The sequence below is a fragment of the Cherax quadricarinatus genome, chromosome 99, assembly GCF_038502225.1.
Source record: "Cherax quadricarinatus isolate ZL_2023a chromosome 99, ASM3850222v1, whole genome shotgun sequence".
Lineage (NCBI taxonomy): Eukaryota > Metazoa > Arthropoda > Malacostraca > Decapoda > Parastacidae > Cherax > Cherax quadricarinatus.
Window position 1 is genome coordinate 6,879,624 of NC_091390.1, and position 19,828 is coordinate 6,899,451.

General features: G+C 42.9%; 1 protein-coding gene across 1 annotated transcript in view; it reads right to left on the minus strand.

The window, feature by feature from the left end:
* Nucleotides 1-844: 844 nt before the first annotated feature.
* LOC128697129 (zinc finger protein 84-like) overlaps nucleotides 845-19,828 on the minus strand; it is a 103,360-nt gene continuing 84,376 nt past the window's right edge. Inside the window, exon 2 of the mRNA XM_070079501.1 lies at nucleotides 845-3,703. Coding sequence (XP_069935602.1) covers nucleotides 1,819-3,069 — 1,251 coding nt within the window. The 5' untranslated portion in view covers nucleotides 3,070-3,703 and the 3' untranslated portion in view covers nucleotides 845-1,818. The remainder of the gene's footprint in view (nucleotides 3,704-19,828) is intronic.

Sequence of the window (19,828 nt, forward strand, 5' to 3'; positions counted from 1 at the left end):
TCGACAAGTGTGACCATGGCGTAATAGCGCACAAAATGCGTGCTAAAGGAATAACAGGAAAAGTCGGTCGATGGATCTATAATTTCCTCACTAACAGAACACAGAGAGTAGTCGTCAACAGAGTAAAGTCCGAGGCAGCTACGGTGAAAAACTCTGTTCCACAAGGCACAGTACTCGCTCCCATCTTGTTCCTCATCCTCATATCCGACATAGACAAGGATGTCAGCCACAGCACCGTGTCTTCCTTTGCAGATGACACCCGAATCTGCATGACAGTGTCTTCCATTGCAGACACTGCAAGGCTCCAGGCGGACATCAACCAAATCTTTCAGTGGGCTGCAGAAAACAATATGAAGTTCAACGATGAGAAATTTCAATTACTCAGATATGGTAAACATGAGGAAATTAAATCTTCATCAGAGTACAAAACAAATTCTGGCCACAAAAGAGAGCGAAACACCAATGTCAAAGACCTGGGAGTGATTATGTCGGAGGATCTCACCTTCAAGGACCATAACATTGTATCAATTGCATCTGCTAGAAAAATGACAGGATGGATAATGAGAACCTTCAAAACTAGGGAGGCCAAGCCCATGATGACACTCTTCAGGTCACTTGTTCTATCTAGGCTGGAATATTGCTGCACACTAACTGCACCTTTCAAGGCAGGTGAAATTGCCGACCTAGAAAATGTACAGAGAACTTTCACGGCGCGCATAACGGAGATAAAACATCTCAATTACTGGGAGCGCTTGAGGTTCCTAAACCTGTATTCCCTGGAATGCAGGAGGGAGAGATACATGATTATATACACCTGGAAAATCCTAGAGGGACTAGTACCGAACTTGCACACAAAAATCACTCACTACGAAAGCAAAAGACAAGACTTGGCAGACGATGCACCATCCCCCCAATGAAAAGCAGGGGTGTCACTAGCACGTTAAGAGACCATACAATAAGTGTCAGGGGCCCGAGACTGTTCAACTGCCTCGAAGCACACATAAGGGGGATTACCAACAGACCCCTGGCAGTCTTCAAGCTGGCACTGGACAAGCACCTAAAGTCAGTTCCTGATCAGCCGGGCTGTGGCTCGTACGTTGGTTTGCGTGCAGCCAGCAGCAACAGCCTGGTTGATCAGGCTCTGATCCACCAGGAGGCCTGGTCACAGACCGGGCCGCGGGGGCGTTGACCCCCGGAACTCTCTCCAGGTAAACTCCAGGTAATACCCTACCCATCATGCCAGTAAACTGGCAATCCGGGATAGCAACCTCACATCTGCCGAGCTACCTCGGTGGACAGAAGAGAGGGCGGCCGGAAATCCACCACAAAGCATACCTCCTTCGGCCACCACCCCCGGAATCCGAAAGGTGGCTTCCAGAGATACACCCGTCGCCCGAGAGACACCCAAAGCCACCCTCCGGGATACCGGAGAGGGATCAGGACATCCCCAGGCAATCCAGATTCCACGGCAAACTACGCCGCCACCAAGAACCTCAACGGAATGGGATGGACCCCGGTACCCTTTCCCCTACCTAGGAACTAGCATGCCTGTGGGGAAAAAAAAAAAAAAAAAAAAATAAGGAAGGGCAAAAGGGAGGGGTGGGGAGGAAGAGGAGGAAAGGAAAAAGGGGAGGATGGGATAGGGAACGGGGGATTGGGGGTTAATTAGGTTCGGTCTGAGGAAGTAGACCGACAGGTCTAATTCCTCAGACCAATCAGACATTCTGAACACTCGTATGGTTTCTCTCTAGTAAGAGTTCTCATGTGTCTTACTAAATGTGATTTGCAAGAAAAGTGTTTCAAACATTCTGAACACTGCTATGGCTTTTCTCCAGTATGAGTTCTCATATGAATTATCAATCCTGAATTTTGAGTAAAGTGTTTCAGACATTCTGTACACTCGTACGGTTTCTTTCTAGTATGAGTTCTCATGTGTTTTACTAAATGTGATTTGTGAGAAAAGTCTTTCAGACATTCTGAACACTGATATGGCTTTTCTCCAGTATGAGTTCTCATGTGTCTTATTAAATGTGATTTTCTAGAAAAGTCTTTCAGACATTCTGAACATTGAGTTAGATTCTCTTCAGAATGAGTTCTCATGTGATTTACTAAGCTTGATTTTTGAGAAAAGTGTTTCAGGCATTCTGAACACTGATATAGATTTTCTTCAGTATGAGTTATCATGTGTCTTACTAAGCTTGATCTGTGAGAAAAGTGTTTCAGACATTCTGAACACTGATATAGATTCTCTTCAGTATGAGTTCTCATGTGTCTTACTATATGTGATTTTCTAGAAAAGTGTTTCAGACATTCTGAACACTGATATGGCTTTACTCCAGTATGGGTTCTCATGTGTCTTACTAAATGTGATTTATTAGAAAAGTTTTTCAGACATTCTGAACACTGATATGGATTCTCTTCAGTATGTGTCCTCATGTGTCTTACTAAGCTTGATCTGTGAGAAAAGTGTTTCAGACATTCTGAACACTGATATAGATTCTCTTTAGTATGTGTCCTCATGTGACTTACTAAGCTTGATTTGTGAGAAAAGTGTTTCAAACATTCTGAACACTCATATGGTTTCTCTCTAGTATGAGTTTTCATGTGTCTTACTAAATATGATTTTCTAGAAAAGTCTTTCAGACAATCTGAACATTGATATTGCTTCTCTCCAGTATGAGTTCTCATGTGTCTTACTAAATATGAATTTTGAGAAAAGTGTTTCAGACATACTGAACACTGATATAGATTCTCTTCAGTATGAGTTCTTATGTGACTATTTAAGCTTGATTTTTGAGAAAAGTCTTTCAGACATGCTGAACACTGATATGGCTTCTCTCCAGTATGAGTTCTCATGTGAATGACTAAATTATATTTTTTAGAAAACTCTTTTAGACACACTGCACACTTAAGTGTTTTTTTGCCTGTGACAAACCTGGTCTGATATCCACACAGAGATTGTTGTGAAGATTGTTTGAGTGAGTGTGAATGTTGATATAATTGGTCTCCTGCATGAACAACTGTACATTGTGTTGCCTCAACACATTGTTTTTCGGGTATTTTAGACATAGTGAATAATAAGTTCTCACAAATTTAAACTGTTTAACCAGGTGATATTTGAGAGTATTTTAATACAGAAAAAACTAATATTCCTGAATTATTCTATCATTGTAAATATAGCAAGCACTAAACATGTAGGGGTAAGTGTGTCTGAGGAACATGAAGGATGACACTAGCAGATATTTATGATATATTAACCTTATGACACTGTTGTTGGTACTCTAAGTGTTGTAGTACTAACACTTGTTACAGTGTTGTCAATGTATAAGCTTTGTTGTTACAGTGTTGTCACTGTACAAGCACTGTATTAGTGCTGACACTGTATTAACACTAGTCACTGTCATTGTATTAACACTGGTTAGTGTTGTCACTATATATACATTACAGTATTTACAGAACTTACGAAAGTTTTCTGACACTAACGTTGGTACTACAAGTACCTCCTTGTACCAGGATGACCTACAGTCTTGACACTACAAGTACCACCTTCTTGTACAAGGATGACTTGCAGTCTTGACACTACAAGTACCACCTTCTTGTACCTGGATGACCTGCAGTATTGACACTACAAGTACCACCTTCTTGTACCAGGATGACCTTCAGTATTGACACTACAAATGCCAGCCTCTGGTATCAAGATGACCTGCAAAATAAAATTGAAAATTTATGACCTTTTATTATAATCATTGTAATTAATTGTAATAAATATCATTATTATTATTTTAAACACACCAGCCATCTCTACCAGAGGTAAAGTGACTCAATAAAGAAGAAACACTTTCCCCATCACTGTCTTGCAAGAGGAGGGCTGTTGTTACACTTTGAATGTCCATCAAAACTGTAAATATTCCCAATGATCCTTCAGAGTGCAGACACTGTACTTCACACCACCACTGATCCTTCAGAGTGCAGACACTGTACTTCACACCACCACTGATCCTTCAGAGTGCAGACACTGTACTTCACACCACCACTGATCCTTCAGAGTGCAGACACTGTACTTCACACCACCACTGATCCTTCAGAGTGCAGACACTGTACTTCACACCACCACTGATCCTTCAGAGTGCAGACACTGTACTTCACACCACCACTGATCCTTCAGAGTGCAGACACTGTACTTCACACCACCACTGATCCTTCAGAGTGCAGACACTGTACTTCACACCACCACTGATCCTTCAGAGTGCAGACACTGTACTTCACACCACCACTGATCCTTCAGAGTGCAGACACTGTACTTCACACCACCACTGATCCTTCAGAGTGCAGACACTGTACTTCACACCACCACTGATCCTTCAGAGTGCAGACACTGTACTTCACACCACCACTGATCCTTCAGAGTGCAGACACTGTACTTCACACCACCACTGATCCTTCAGAGTGCAGACACTGTACTTCACACCACCACTGATCCTTCAGAGTGCAAACACTGTACTTCACACCACCACTGATCCTTCAGAGTGCAAACACTGTACTTCACACCACCACTGATCCTTCAGAGTGCAAACACTGTACTTCACACCACCACTGATCCTTCAGAGTGCAGTCACTGTACAGTGAACGCTTGGGTAATTTTAATCCATTCCAGAGAGCTTGTCCTTAACCGATTTTTATCATTAGCCAAATTAATTTTCCCCATAAGAAATAATGGAAAACCAGTTAATCCATTCCATACAGCAAAAGTATTCAAAAAAATAATTTTTTTTTACATGAAATATATATTTCATTACACAAAAAACAATGAGACCTGCACAATAATACATAAATAAATATTAAAATGACACTTACCTTTATTGAAAAGTATTGATGAGTGATGAGACACTGTTTTTCTTGAACACTCTGGGATTTTCAGAGTGATACATGAGTGAAGGCTTCACTTTGCAATCACCAGTAGCATTACCACATAAAATAAGAGTTAGCTTGTCTTTCATAGGCTTGTGTTCTGGGAGTGCCTTTTCCTCCTGAGTAATGCTGGCCCTGTTTGGCATTTTCTTCTAGAACAGACCTGTTTCATCACAATTGAACACTTGTTGGGGTTGGAATTTTTCAGCTTTACCATGCCTTATCACACTGTGTATGTCACTATGATTCTTAAATCTCTCAAACCAACCTTTGCTGGCCTTAAATTCATCAATATGAGCATTAGTTCCAGGCATTTTTCTTGTTCACCAGGGTGTTAATCAACTGGTGTGGGTTGCATCCTGGGAGACAAGATTAAGGACCCCAATGGAAATAAGTTAGACAGTCCTCAATGACACACTGACTTTCTTGGGTTATCCTGGGTAGCTAACCCTCTGGGGTTAATTGTTTCTCAGTACATGCAATTGTTTCTTGTTAAGCCACACCAACAATAGTCTCTCCACATCTTCGAATACTAGAGCTGATGGTGGTGCAGCAACAGCTGATGGTGGTGCAGCAACAGCTGATGGCGGTGCAGCAGTAGCAGCTGATCGTGGTACAGCAGCAGCTGACGGTGGTGCAGCAGCAGCTGACCGTGGTATGATAGCATTTTGATAGTATTTCTCGCCCTTTTTACCACAGGGTTGGCACTAGAAGCTTTCTTTAGGCCCATGGTGGCTTATTTAGCAGTTACAAGCACTAAAAACAATGGAATAATACAAAATGTATTGAATGAATGTGTGGAACCGTCAGCCCTGGCTTGTAAATAATGGCACACTAGCTGAAGGCAGGGCAGCAGAGGCGCTTAGGCCGGACGGACAGGCGGACACATTTGGGATGAATGTCCCTAACCAAGTTTTGCATCATTCGTCGAGCCAAAATTTTTACGCAAAGACATATTGCTATCCGATTTTATTGCTATCCGATGTCATCGTTACCCGAGGGTCCACTGTACTTTCTACCACCACCCCTCCTTCAGAGTGCAGTCACTGTACTTCTACCTCCACTCCTTCAGAGTGCAGCCACTTTACTTCCCACCTCCACCCCTCCTAGTGAGTGCATGCACTGCACTTCCCACCTCCACCCCTCTTGAGTTCAGACACTGTACTTCCTACCACCACCCAGTTTTCAAAGTGCAGAAACTGTACTTCCCACCTCCAGGACTCAAGTTTGATTAACTAGTTTCTCTAAATGTCTTCACAAATGTTATCTTGCTAACACTCCAATAGCATGTCATGTCCAAAAACCCATTTGCCTACACTCCTTTATAATATGTTCACATATGCCTGCTTGGCATTCAAGCCCCTCCTCTACCCCCTCCTTCCAACCTTCCCTCCACTACAGATTTACATGCCCTCCAAGTCAACCTATTTTGTTCCATCCTCCCTAAACATCCAAAGCATCTCAACAACCTCTTCTCAGCTCTCTGGATAATACTTTTTTAACTCTGCACCTCCTTCTCATCTCAAACTCATTCTCTGTATAATTCTTACACAACACAGTATTTTTTTTAATCACGTTGGTCATTTCCCACCAAGGTTGGGTGACTCAAAAAAGAGGAAACATTTTTGTTATCACTCCATCACTATCTTCCCAGAAGCTTGCTCATACAACAATTCAAAAAGTGCAACAAATTATTATACAGCTTTCAAAAAATGAGCCACATCTGTATGGGTAAAGGATCACTACAATTTATTATTATAATCAAAAAGAAGCACTAAGCCACAAGGGCTATACAGCACTGTAGGGCAGGAAGGAAGCGAGGGCATCAGGTGGCAAAAGGGAGATGGATGAGTAATAGGTTACAGAGAAAGCGGGGCAGTGGATGGTGAAAGGGTAAAGGGCAACAAGAGACTGAGCTAGAAAGGGCTGAGGGGAGTGCAAAAGGTATCATCATCAGAGTTTGTGGAGAAAATCAGTCGTTGTCAAGAAGTCAATGAGAGAGTCAGGATTAAAGGAGGGTCCATCAGCAAGAAGGGAAGGTAAAAAGAGAGTAGTAGAGCGGAGACAATGATGGAGGTAAATTCTGCGTGCTCATTGATAGAGAGTGCAGTCTAACATTATGTGGCTAATCAATACGGGAACTTGACACTGTTCACAGAGAGGAACAGGGTGCCTCTCCATGAGATACCCATGAGTAAGACGAGTGTGGCCAATGCAAAGGCGGGAGAGAGTGGTCTCCCAACCTCGGCACTGATGACAAGAAGACGGCCAGTAACCTATGCTCGGTTTAATAGAATGAAATTTGTTACCAAGCAGAGTTGACCAACGTTGTTGCCAACGGGTGTGAAGGTGGGTAGCTATTACAGCAAAATAGTCCAGAAATGGAACACCTCTATATGAAATTGGTAGGTCATGTAATGCTGACCGCGCAGCAGTGTCTGCCTGTTAATTGCCCTGTACATCAACATGACCAGGGACCCAACAAAAAACAATGTCTTTATGCTTGGTAGAGATACGGCGTAGCCAAAGTTGGATACGGAGAACTAGGGGGTGAGATGTATGAAATTTTCGCATAGCCTGAAGAACACTAAGGGAGTCTGAGACTATCACAAATGATGACACAGGCATAGATGCGATACGAATAAGTGCTGCAAGAATATCATACAATTCAGCAGTAAAAATGCTAGCCGAAGATAGTAAATGCCCCCACACGACAATGTCCGGAAACACTGCTGCAAATCCAACGCCGTCTGAAGACTTAGAGCCATCTGTGTATGCAGCGATGGCATGAGAATGAGAGTGGAAGTGATCAAGAAAAAGAGAGCGGGAAGCCACCGTAGGCAGTTGGGCTTTTGAGCAAAGGAGTGAGAAAGAACAGACCCAAACAGCTGGAACTTCCCAGGGGGGTAGGGAAAAGTGAGATGCTACATGAACATTATAAAGGTGGTAACTAAAGGGAAGACAAGAGCGAATGTAGGCAAAGAGAAAAGGGATGGAGCAAACAGGGGTGGCAAACAAATAAAGAATGTCTACTAATATCAGTGACCATTCTATAAATGGAAGAATTGTGGAGATCATGAGAGCATACATAGTAGTGAAGGCAATGGGCATCATGGCGATCAGACAAGGATGGAACATTCGCTTCTGCATAGAGGCTCTCAACAGGGTAAGAGCGAAAAGCACCAAAGCATAAACGTAATCCTTGGTGATGGATAGGGTTAAGGCTAGAGAGTGTAGCAGGAGAGGCCGCTGAATAAATCTGGTCTCCATAATCGAGTTTCAATAAAATGAGGGCTGAATGTAGGCGAAGCAGAGTTCGATGATCAGCTCCCCAGGAAAGATGAGGAAGGGTTTTAAGAAGGTTCAGCCGGCTGTGACAAGTTGCCTTCAGAGAGGTAATGTGAGGTTTCCAGGATAACCTACGGTCAAAGAGAAGGCCTAGAAACCTGAGTGTATCATGTTCGGGGATACGGGAGCCATAGAGATACAAAGGAAGATCGGAGATGACAGAGCATCTAGTGAAAGTAATTTGGTGTGTTTTGGTACTGGAAAATTTAAACCCATGCATGGTGGTCGAAGTGGAAACACGGTCGACCGCATGCTGGAGAGAAACTGTATTGAGATGACAGTCAGCGCCTGCACAAGCAATAGCGAAGTCATCAACATAGAGTGATGGCCAAATATTGGGTAGAAAAACAGGCCAAATCATTTATAGCAAGGAGAAAAAGTGTTTTGCTCAGAACACATCCCTGAGGGTCACCTTCAGCTTAGACGAAGTCCGGGGAAAGCACATTATTGACCCAAACACGGAAATGTCTGTCAGTTAAAAAGTTCTTAGGGAAGGATGGGAGATTGCCTCGGAGGCCTAAGGAGTGGGCCTGGGCCAAAATATTATACCTCCAAGTTGTGTCATATGCCTTTTCAAGGTCAAAAAATATGGCAATAACTGAGTGATTATTCGCAAAGGCATTACGAACATACGTATCCAAGCATAGTAAGGGGTCTATGGTAGAACGGCCCTTACGGAAGCCATATTGACTAGTGGAGAGACTGTTGTGTGTCTCTAAATACCACATTAAACGTTGATTTACCAGACGTTCCATCACTTTGCAAACTGCACTAGTAAGGGCGATGGGAAGATAGTGGGAGGCATCATGTCCTGTAGTACATGGCTTGCGGAAAGGGAGAACAATGGCAGATTTCCACAGCTGGGGAAGAACTCCTTGTGCCCAAATAAGATTGAAGAGGTGTAAGAGGACTACAAGGGCTGACTGATGTAAATGTTGTAACATACAAATATGAATGTCATCAGGCCCAGCTGCCGATGATCGGCAAGCTGAGAGTGTTGCCTCCAGTTCCTGAAGTGTAAAAGGCACATTATACTGTTCTTCTCTGAGAGAAGAAAAGTCCAAGACTTTGAGGAAAGAAACGAGAGGCATAAATGGAGCCCCCGGGAAATACGAACCAGATGAGTGCCAATTTCAATGGCAACGTCAAGAGGGTTTGCTACATCAACACCAGCGACCCGTAGAACAGGAGCCGGGTCAGGATAGTATTTACCACTCAATTTCCTCACTTTTTTCCAGACTGCACTCGTAGAGGAAGCAGAGGTGATGGTGGAAACATAGTCTCGCCAGCAAGTGCATTTAGCTTCACGGATGACACGGCGAGCGATCGCACTCTTCTGCTTAAAATCAAGAAGTCTCTCATCGGTTCTATTGTACCAGTACCTGCCCCATGCAGCACGTTTCAAACATACTGCATGAGCACAAGCAGGAGACCACCAAGGCACATACTTTTGAGAATGCCTGCCTGAGGTTTGGGGTATAGAATGAGAAGCTGCAATATAAACTGACATTGAGAAGAGGTGTAGGAGCTCATCAATGGAGGATGAAGAAGGAACCTCGCTAAAAGCAGTGAGTTGCGAGTAAAGGTCCCAATTTGCCCCATCAAATTGCCAGCGAGGGCTACAGAAGGGAGGTGAATAGGAAGGAGAAGTAAGAATGATTGGAAAATGATTGCTGTCATGTAAGTCCGGCAGAACAGACCAGATGAAGTCTAGTGCAGTGGAGGAAGAGCAGACTGATAGATTGATGCAAGAGAGAGTATGAGTACGAAGATCAAAATGGGTGTGAGTACCTGTATTTAAAACATTATGGGGGTGATAGGCGAGAAAAGCCTCCAACTGGATGCCACGTGAGTCACAATGAGACCCCCCAGAGGAAATGGTGGGGGTTAAAATCACCAAGTAACAGAAGTGGTGGTGGTAAGGATGAAACTATAAAGGCAAAATCTGAGATAGAAAATGCTCTAGAAGGATAGAGATATAAAGAACATATTGTAAACCACTTATTCAAGTGGATACGGGCTGCAGTGTAATGCAGCGAGGTATGGACAAATAGTTGACAGTACGGAATATCATTGCGTAGAAGAAGGGCACTTTCATTAAAGGTCCCATCTGAGAAACGATCTGACGAATACAATAAATTATAGCCTGAGATAGGTTGGAAAACAGCTGAGCGTAATTTTGGTTCTTGTAAGTAAGCACCAACAGGGGAAAACCTGGAAAGCAACATCTGAAGCTCACCCCGATTACCCCTGAGGCCGCGGATATTCCACTGTAAATAGGCCATGATTGGCAATGAAGAAAATACCAGGAATCCATAGGGAAGGGCACCTATGGACTAGAGGGGTTAGAAAAGTCAATGTGTGGTGGCATTGGAAGACGTTCAAGCAGCGAAGGAATGGAGCGTTGCGAAGAATGGAGTTGTGGAGATGGAGGAGAGGGAAGAGAAGGAACAGGAGGTGAATCAGTGTCCATTGAAGGTTTAGTCTCTGCAATATATTCTGAAATGGCTTCAAGTGTTTCTGAATTCAAAGATGTATGGGAGACAATATTGGAGGGAGAAGGAGGGTGAGTAAAGATTGGGACAGTAATGGACTGTACCAAAGTAGGGGGGGATGAAAAAGTGTAGGGGGCTGGAGAAGAAGTGTGGGAGGGGACAGAAAAGGCAGAAACCTGGGAGGTGGCAGAAGAGGGAGAAACTTGGGAGGGGACGGGGGTGGAAGGCATAGTACGAGGAGGAGGGCGAACTTCCACACTTGTAACAGAGCCAGAGAGAGGGGAAGAACTAGGCACAGAGACTGGAAAGGTAAAGTGTGGAGGTGGAAGAAGGGAAGGAAGGGGCAAAGAAGATTTGAGCACTGGGGATTTTTTGGAATCCTGAGAAGTAGAGGGGCGATTGGTATAAGGTGTCGTACGGGGTCTTGTCGATACCAGGGCTTGTGAGGAAGGAAGCAAAGATGTGAGAACAGACCGAGTTGTAGTCGGGACATCAGAGCCAAGGACAGCAAAAGGATTAGATGCCGGAGTGGCTATGGGAGGGGTAACAACAGAGGAGGCTGCAGAAGATGGGACCCCAGAAGTGGGGAGACATTTTGAAACACGAGAATATGAAACACGGGGTAGTCTCCCTTGGAGGCGGAGATGAGTAACTGCCATAACATAAGGGGGACCTTCTGCTTCTTTGAGGCAATGGATTTCACGCTCATTCAAGTAGACCTGGCAATGGCGAGAGTATGAAGGGTGAGCCTCATTACAATTAAGGCAAGATGGAGGTTGACTGCAAGATGTATTAGAATGGTTGTCGGCACCACAGACTGGGCATTCGGCTATAGATCTGCAATATTTCGCTGGGTGACCAAAACGCCAGCAATTTCTACACTGTTGCGGTGTAGTGATCACCTTTCGAACTTGTAACCAATGTCCCGCGACATAAACAGAGGACGGGAGTTCACGAATGTCGAAAGTTAATCGAGCCACATTGCAAGGGTAACATCTCTGCCCGCGGGCAGGAAGGACCTAAGTGTCTACTTTGAGGATTGGGAGATCCTGGAGCTCCAGCTGTTCAAGAATGTCATTGCCACAAGACTGGAAATTCTGTTGGACTATGGTATGGGGCAGAATGACAGTACCACTACAAGAATTGAGAGAAAGATGTTTTTCAATACTGATAGTAGTATCGATATGCAAAAGGAGAGAAAGATCATGAGCTTGGGTAGCATTCTGGACAGTGATGATGCACATACCACTCTTGAGAGCATGAAAAGAAATATCTTTACCAACATGGCGCAGGAGTGCTTTGCCAATACTATGGTCAGAAAGATAGGCAGAAGAAGAAGTCGGTCTCAAAGTAAAGAATTTAGTCCATTGTGTGGTCCAAAACTGAGCGTGGAAAGGAAGTGCATAACGTGTCAGTCTTTTCCGAGTAGAATGGGAAGGTAACGAAGGAACATCATCATGAGATTGTCGTTGGCATTTAGGAGTAGGACCAGAGATGGTCCGTGAAATGGGCTGGCGATTCGAAAATTGCCATACCGTAGAGGGAGAGGCCGGAAGCATAGTCAAAGGAGAGCGGAGGTCAGACAAATCGAAGGAGTAAGTTGAGGCCCCAGTACCTGAAGCGGGTGAGGAAACAGCACCAGCAAGAGGTACATGGGCATCAGGAGTGTCCGAAGAGTGGTCAAAAAACAAGGCAGGGTCAGAATGGGGTGCGGTATCAAGACGAGGCCTGGGGGTAGTGGGTTCATGGATTGGGTTCTCCATGGTTAGGTTACTCCTTTGCTTTTTGTTTTTAAGAAAAAAAAAAGAAGAAAAGAAAAGAAAAATAAATAAAGAATAAAAAAAGGGGGGAGAGGGGAGGAATAGCTCCCAGGAGGAATGAAAGGGCTGGAAATCTCCCTCCATGCCCAAGAGGACCTTAGCACCGCTAGTAGTGCAGATGCAGCATGGAACCCGTGCCATACCCTACCCTTCATGCCAGTAAACCAGCAATCCGGGATAGCAACCTCACATGTGCCGAGCTACCTTGGTGGACAAAAGAGAGGGCAGCCGGATATCTGCCACAAAGCATACCTCCTTCGGCCACCACCCCCGGAATCCAAAAGGTGGCTTCCAGAGATGCACCCATCGCCCGAAAGACACCCAAAGCCACTCTCCGGGATACAGGAGAGGGATAGGGACATCCCCAGGCGATCCAGATTCCACAGCAAACTACGCCACCACCAAGAACCTCAACGGAATGGGATGGACCCCGGTACCCTTTCCCCTACCCAGGAACTAGCTTGCCTGTGGGAAAAATCCCAAAGGCCAAAAAGAGGAAGGGCAAAAGGGAGGGGTGGGGAGGAGGAGGAGGAAAGGGAAAAGGGGAGGATGGGGAGGATGGGATAGGGAAGGGGGGATTGGGGGGTAATTAGGTTCGATCTGAGGAAGAAGACCAACAGGTCTAATTCCTCAGACCAAGAGCCTCTTCACCAAGACAAGGAGCCCCCCTTGAAGAGGAGATCACTACAAGACTGAGGGAACTATCAGTAAGAGGAAGTTCAGTAAAGGCAGAGTTTAATGTGACAATTTATTTATTTATTTATTTATTTATTACCAATTTGAGCACACATACAGAGGTACAAAAAAATACAGATAAGAGCAGCATGCCAAAGCCACTTATATGCATAGCATTACGGGCTGGCTTAAAATTAACTTAAGATTAACTAAGCAATGATGAAATCAGTGAAAAACATTAATGTAAACAGATTACTATAAAGCACAAGTGAGTATTACAAAGACAGGTCATATGGTTGCATTCAGTCATGTGAAGGATTCTGTTAGGTAGTGTATTTAAAAAATAATAAAGTTAGATTCGGTTTTAGGTTTAACATTTATAAGGTTCAGTTATTCAGTATTTATTTGGTTTTGGGTGAGTAAGTAGAGACTTGAATTTATAAACAGGTAGTGTTTCTTTTATATTTACAGGTAATGAATTCCAGATTTTAGGGCCTTTTATGTGCATTGAGTTTTTGCATAGTGTGAGATGGACACGAGGAACATCAAAGAGTGATCTGTGCCTTGTGTTATGGTCATGTGTTCTGTTGAGGTTGGCAAGGAGATGTTTGAGGGGAGGGTTAATATCAGAGTTAAGTGTTCTATGTATGTAATAGGTGCAGTAATAAGTATGGATGTTTTGTATGGTGAGTAGGTTTAGTGTATTGAATATTGGTGGAGTGTGCTGCCTGTAGTGAGAATTTGTTATCATTCTAACTGCAGCCTTTTGTTGGGTAATTAGTGGTCTGAGATGGTTAATTGTTGTTGAGCCCCATGCACAAATTCCATAGGTGAGATAGGGGTAAATAAGAGAGTGATATAGGGCCAGGAGGGCTGACTGTGGAACATAGTACCGTATCTTCGATAGTATGCCTACAGTCTTGGAAATTTTCTTAGAAATTTGTTGTATATGTGTATGAAATTTGAGTCTATTATCAAGGTGGATTCCTAAGAATTTTCCCTCTGTTAGCTTTGTGATAGGTGATCCGTTTATCATTATGTTAAGAGGGACATCTGTAGCTCTGTTACCAAACTGAATGAAGTAGGTTTTGTCAATGTTTAGTGTAAGTTTGTTAGTCCTCATCCAGGTAGATATTTTCTGTAATTCGGTATTTACAGTATTGGCTAGTGTGACTGGGCTCGGGTGAGAGAAGACGTATGTAGTGTCATCTGCAAATAGTGTGGGTTTGAGTAATTGCGAAGCATTTGGAAGGTCATTTATGTATAGGAGAAAGAGAAGAGGGCCAAGGACACTTCCCTGTGGGACACCAACTGTAATTGGTTGCGCAGAAGAGTTTGCCCCATTTGCGTACACATATTGGCTTCTGTTGCTGAGGTATGACTTGAGGTAGTTGAGGGAGTGCCCTCTTATACCATAGTGTGACAATTTTACGTGGAGCAAGTCATGGTCAACTGTATCAAAAGCTTTACGTAAGTCAATGAAGATCCCCAGTGGGACTTCTTTTTTCTCTATTGCAGTGTATATATGTTCTAGCATGTGTATAATAGCATCATTAGTATTTTTATTAGGCCTGAATCCAAATTGGCAGGGGTTGAGTATGTTTTGGGAGATAAGGTAGGAGTAGATTCGTTTATGAATTAATTTTTCGAAGATTTTTGAGAGAGGGTGTAAGTTGGATATTGGCCTATAGTTATTCAACTCTGTTTGGTCTCCTCCTTTGTGGATCGGGGTGACCTTTGCTATTTTGAGTACTGTAGGGAAGGTGGAGGATTCAATGGATTTGTTAAAGAGTGTTGCAATGATTGGAGATAGCACTTGTGACACTTTTTTGTATATAAAGGGTGGTAAGGTACTTAAATCTCCTGCCTTGATTTTTAGTGCATTGATAATAAGGGAGACTTCGTATGGGTTAGTCGGAGCTAGGAACAGTGTGTTCGGGTAGTTGCCGGTGAGGTAGTCATTTGGTGGGGTATCTGAGCTTGGGATTTTATTGGCAAGGTTTTGTCCTATAGTGGAGAAGAAATCATTGAGTCTGTTTGCTGTTTCTGTTGGTGGGAGTTGGGGTTCATCTGATTTTGCTAATTTTATTTCGCTATTTCGTGATATCTTTTTTGTTCCCAGAATTTCTGATAGGGTTTTCCAGGTCTTTTTTATATCACCTCGTAAGTTGGATAATCTGTTCTCATAATACAATTTTTTTGCCCTTCTTATCAGGCTGGTTAGGATTGACGAGTAACGTTTTGTTTGGTCTCTGGTCATGTGACCCATTCTGTACTGTTTTTCATATTGGTGTTTTGTATTTATGGATTTGAGAATGCTGGGTGTTAGCCAGGGACTGTTCAGTCTCTTTGCTGTCATCTGTTTAGTTTTTTTAGGGCAGTGCTTGTTGTAGAGGTATTGGGTCTTTTTTAAAAATTTAGACACAACAAGGTCGCAAGATGACACAATTCTTTGTGTACAGTCATGAAAAAATAGTCTCATCTCTTTCCACCTAAATCACCTTTACTGGCTATCTGCTCTCCAATATTAGTTTGATTAGCTGAAGGGTTAATGAGATAACTGAGCTTATATACTAACAAGTCAGACTTGACCCATTAAGTCAGTTTCAATGAAAAAGTCATAGTATCTGCAGTTCAAGTCACACTTTCTAAAAGTGAAGCAGGATAAGTTTGAGCACACACATGCCTTAAAATACACACACACACAAAATGAATTCTGTGTTTCTTTATAAGTGGAACAAATAATGAGGTGTTCAAATGTCAATAGAACTTTAGAAGTTTCTTGGAGGGACACTGGGTGCCCTCTCCTGTGATATAATGAGACCTCGAGTGGTTAATACACAGTTGTGTGAGAACTGTCTCTCAAGAACAACTATGTTTATCAACAACCCAACTATGGTTTGATGATCAGTTGTTCACTAACTTTGACTAATGTTGCTCCCACAGATTATAGATGTGACAGCAATGAAAACAAGGCGATCAACAACTTAACTATGGTTTGATCTTGAACAATTTGTTGTTCACTAACCACAACTAATGTTAAACCCATAGAACATGAATGTTCTGAAACAAAACTGGAAAATAGTGTGAATGGACAGGTCCTGAATGGTGAAACATGCAGAAGAGTTTAAAAGTTTATTGTCCTGGCCACCAGAACAACCCAAAACACAAAAGACTAGGTCTTCATGCTTGCCTATTATTGTTGAAGATGTGACATAGTTAATGTTGAACATTCCTATGTCTTTATGATTGCTGAGGAGCTGAAACAGTCAGTGTTGAATGAAATAATATCTATGACTGCTGAAGTGTCACAGTATTGAAAGCAACAATGTCATTATGATAGCTGAGGAGTAATGCATGCAATGAATTAAATCTCCTAAGAGCTTTGACTGCATTGTAGTTTTGAGAGCAAGAAAGAAAAAAGTTGACTTAGAATTAGAGAAGCAATGTGATACAGCAATAACTGCAAATAACTCTGCCATGAAAATAACAGCCAAATCTTTTAAGTGTTTGTCTAACACTTTATTCAGAAAAACAACTACATATAACACACCAACAGAGGATTCAGCACAACCAGTGAATACAGCAGTACTGTGTAAGTGTAACTGATAATGAACAAGGGAGAAGAAGAACATGGCAATAACAGAGATATGAGTCTGATAAGTGAAGACATACTTCGATAAAGGTAAACAGGTTTTGGGGGCATTTATGGATTTGGAAAAGGCATATGACACAGTGGATAGGGAAGGGGCAATATGCCAGATGTTGCAAATGTATGGAATATGAGGTAGGCTATTGAAAGCAGTGAAAAGTTTTTACGAGGATAGTGAGGCTCAGGTTAGGGTATGAAGGAGAGAGGGAGATTATTTCCCAGTAAAATTAGGCCTTAGACAAGGATGTGATATCATCATGGTTGTTCAATATATTCATAGATGGGGTTATAAGAGAAGTGAATGCTCAGGTGTTGGCAAGGGGTGTGGGGTTAAAAGATAAAGAATCTAAGACAAAGTGGGAGTTACCACAGTTACTCTTTCCTGATGACACTGTGCTTTTTGGGAGATTCTGAAGAGAAGTTGCAGAGGTTGGTGGATGAGTGTGGTAGGGTATGTAAAAGAAGAAAATTAAAAGTGAATGTAGGAAAGAGTAAGGAGATGAGAATAACATTAAAAATTATGTATTGAAAGACTGGTTGTCAGACTGCAGGAAGAGAGCATGGAAGAGGTGAATGTATTCAAATATTTAGGAGTGGATGTGTCACCAGATGGATCAATGAAAAATGAGTGGTACATTGATCGGAGAAAAAAAATGAGTGGTGCATTGAGGAGTCTGTGGAGACAAAGAACTTCATCTATGGAAGCACAGAAGGGAATGTATGAGAGCACAGTTATACCAATGCTAAACAGAGATATAGACAGATACAGAGACAGTCAAAGTCAGGCAGCCGGCCAGCTAGCCAAACTGCTGAATACATAAGAATAAAAAGGAACATGGCAGCAGGCCTACTGGCCCATGCAAGGCAGGTCCATGTCACCCCAGGCTTACCTGGAGTTAAACTGGAGAGAGTTCCGGCTGTCAATGCCCCACTGCCTGGTCTGTGACCAGGCCTCATGGTAGATCAGGGCCTAATCAAAAAGGCTGTTACTGCTGGCTGCACGCAATCCAACGTACAAGCCACAGCCTGGCTAGTCAGTTACCGACTTCAGGTGCTTGTCCAGTGCCTGCTTGAAGACAGCCAGGGGTCTATTGGTAATCCCCCCTTACATATGCTGGGAGGCAGTTGAACAGTCTCGGGCCCCTGACACTTATTGTGTCTCTTAATGTGCTAGTGACACCCCTGCTTTTCATTGGGCAGATGTTGCATCATCTGCCGAGTCTTTAGCTTTCAGGGTGATTTTCGTGTGCAAAATTGGTACTAGTCTCTCTAGGATTTTCCAGGTGTATATAATCATGTATCTCTCCCACCTGCATTCCAGGGAGTACAGGTTCAGGAACTTCAAGCACTCACAGTAATTGACATGTTTCATCTCAGTTATGCGTGCTGTGAAGAATCTCTGTACATTTTCTAGGTCATCAATTTCTCATGCTTTGAAAGGTGCTATTAGTGTGTAGCAATATTCCAGCCAAGATAGAACAAGTAACCTGCAGAGTGTCATCATGGGCTTGGCATCTCTAGTTTTGAAGGTTCTCATTATCCATCCTGTCATTTTTCTAGCAGATGCGATTGATACAATGTTATGGTCCTTGAAGGTGAGATCCTCCGACATGATCACTCCCAGTCTTTGACGTTAGATTTTTGCTCTACAGTGGACCCCCGGTATTCGATGGCATCGGTATTCGATAAATCCGGTATTCGATGCATTATATCACAAAAAATTTTCCTCGGTATTAGATTGAAAACCCGGTATTCGATACGATTCGTATGAGATCTGTCCACATGTGGCCTGAACTGCCCCTTGTGTGCCAGTGTTTACAAGCCAGCCAGTGTGCGCGCATCTAAGGATACATTCGGTACATTCCATATTATCCATATTATCACTGTGTTTGGTGCTTGTTTCTGCAAAATAAGTCACCATGGGCCCCAAGAAAGCTTCTAGTGCCAACCCTGTGGTAAAAAGGGTGAGAATTAGTATGGAAATTAAGAAAGATTTTGAAGGGTTTGGGGCTAACCCTGACAAGCCTATACCAGTTGTGGAATACATTGTGCCTACTTCAAAAATTAAGGAAATGTGTGCACAGTGGGTTGAGGTGCAAACCTTTATGGATGAAAATCACCCTAACACAGCTATTACAATGACAATGTTGTGGCCCATTTTAGACAAATCGTAAAGGAACGGGAGGTACAGAGCTTTATGGACAGATTTGTTGTGCGACAGAGGTCCAGTGGCTCTCAAGCTGGTCCTAGTGGCATTAAAAGAAGAAGGGAAGTAACCCTGGAAAAGGACTTGCTACCTCAAGTCCTAATGGAAGGGGATTCCCCTTCTAAACACTAACACCTCTCCCCATCTCCAATCCCATCAATCATCACTAGATCTTCATTAAAGGTAAGTGTCAATTATTTCATTGTTATTGTAATTATTCTATTGCATTAAACTTAATATTACATGTAGTAAAATTTTGTTTTTAATACTTTTGGGTGTCTTGCTCGGATTAATTTGATTTTCATTATTTCTTATGAGGAAAATTTATTTGGTTTTTGATATTATCAGTATTCGATGACCTCTCAGGAACAGCTTAGTATCGAATCCCAGGGGTCCACTGTATTGTGTGGCTGGAATTTGTTTTATACTCTGATGAAGTTTTAATTTCCTCATGTTTACCATTTCGGAGTAATTGAAATTTCTCATTGTTGAACTTCATATTGTTTTCTGCAGCCCACTGAAAGATTTGGTTGATGTCCGCCTGGAGCCTTGCAGTGTCTGCAATGGAAGACACTGTCATGCAGATTTGGGTGTCATCTGCAAAGGAAGACACAGTGCTGTGGCTTACATCCTTGTCTATGTCAGATAAGAGGATGAGGAACAAGATGGGAGCGAGTACTGTGCCTTGCAGAACAGAGCTTTTTACCATAGCAGCCTCAGACTT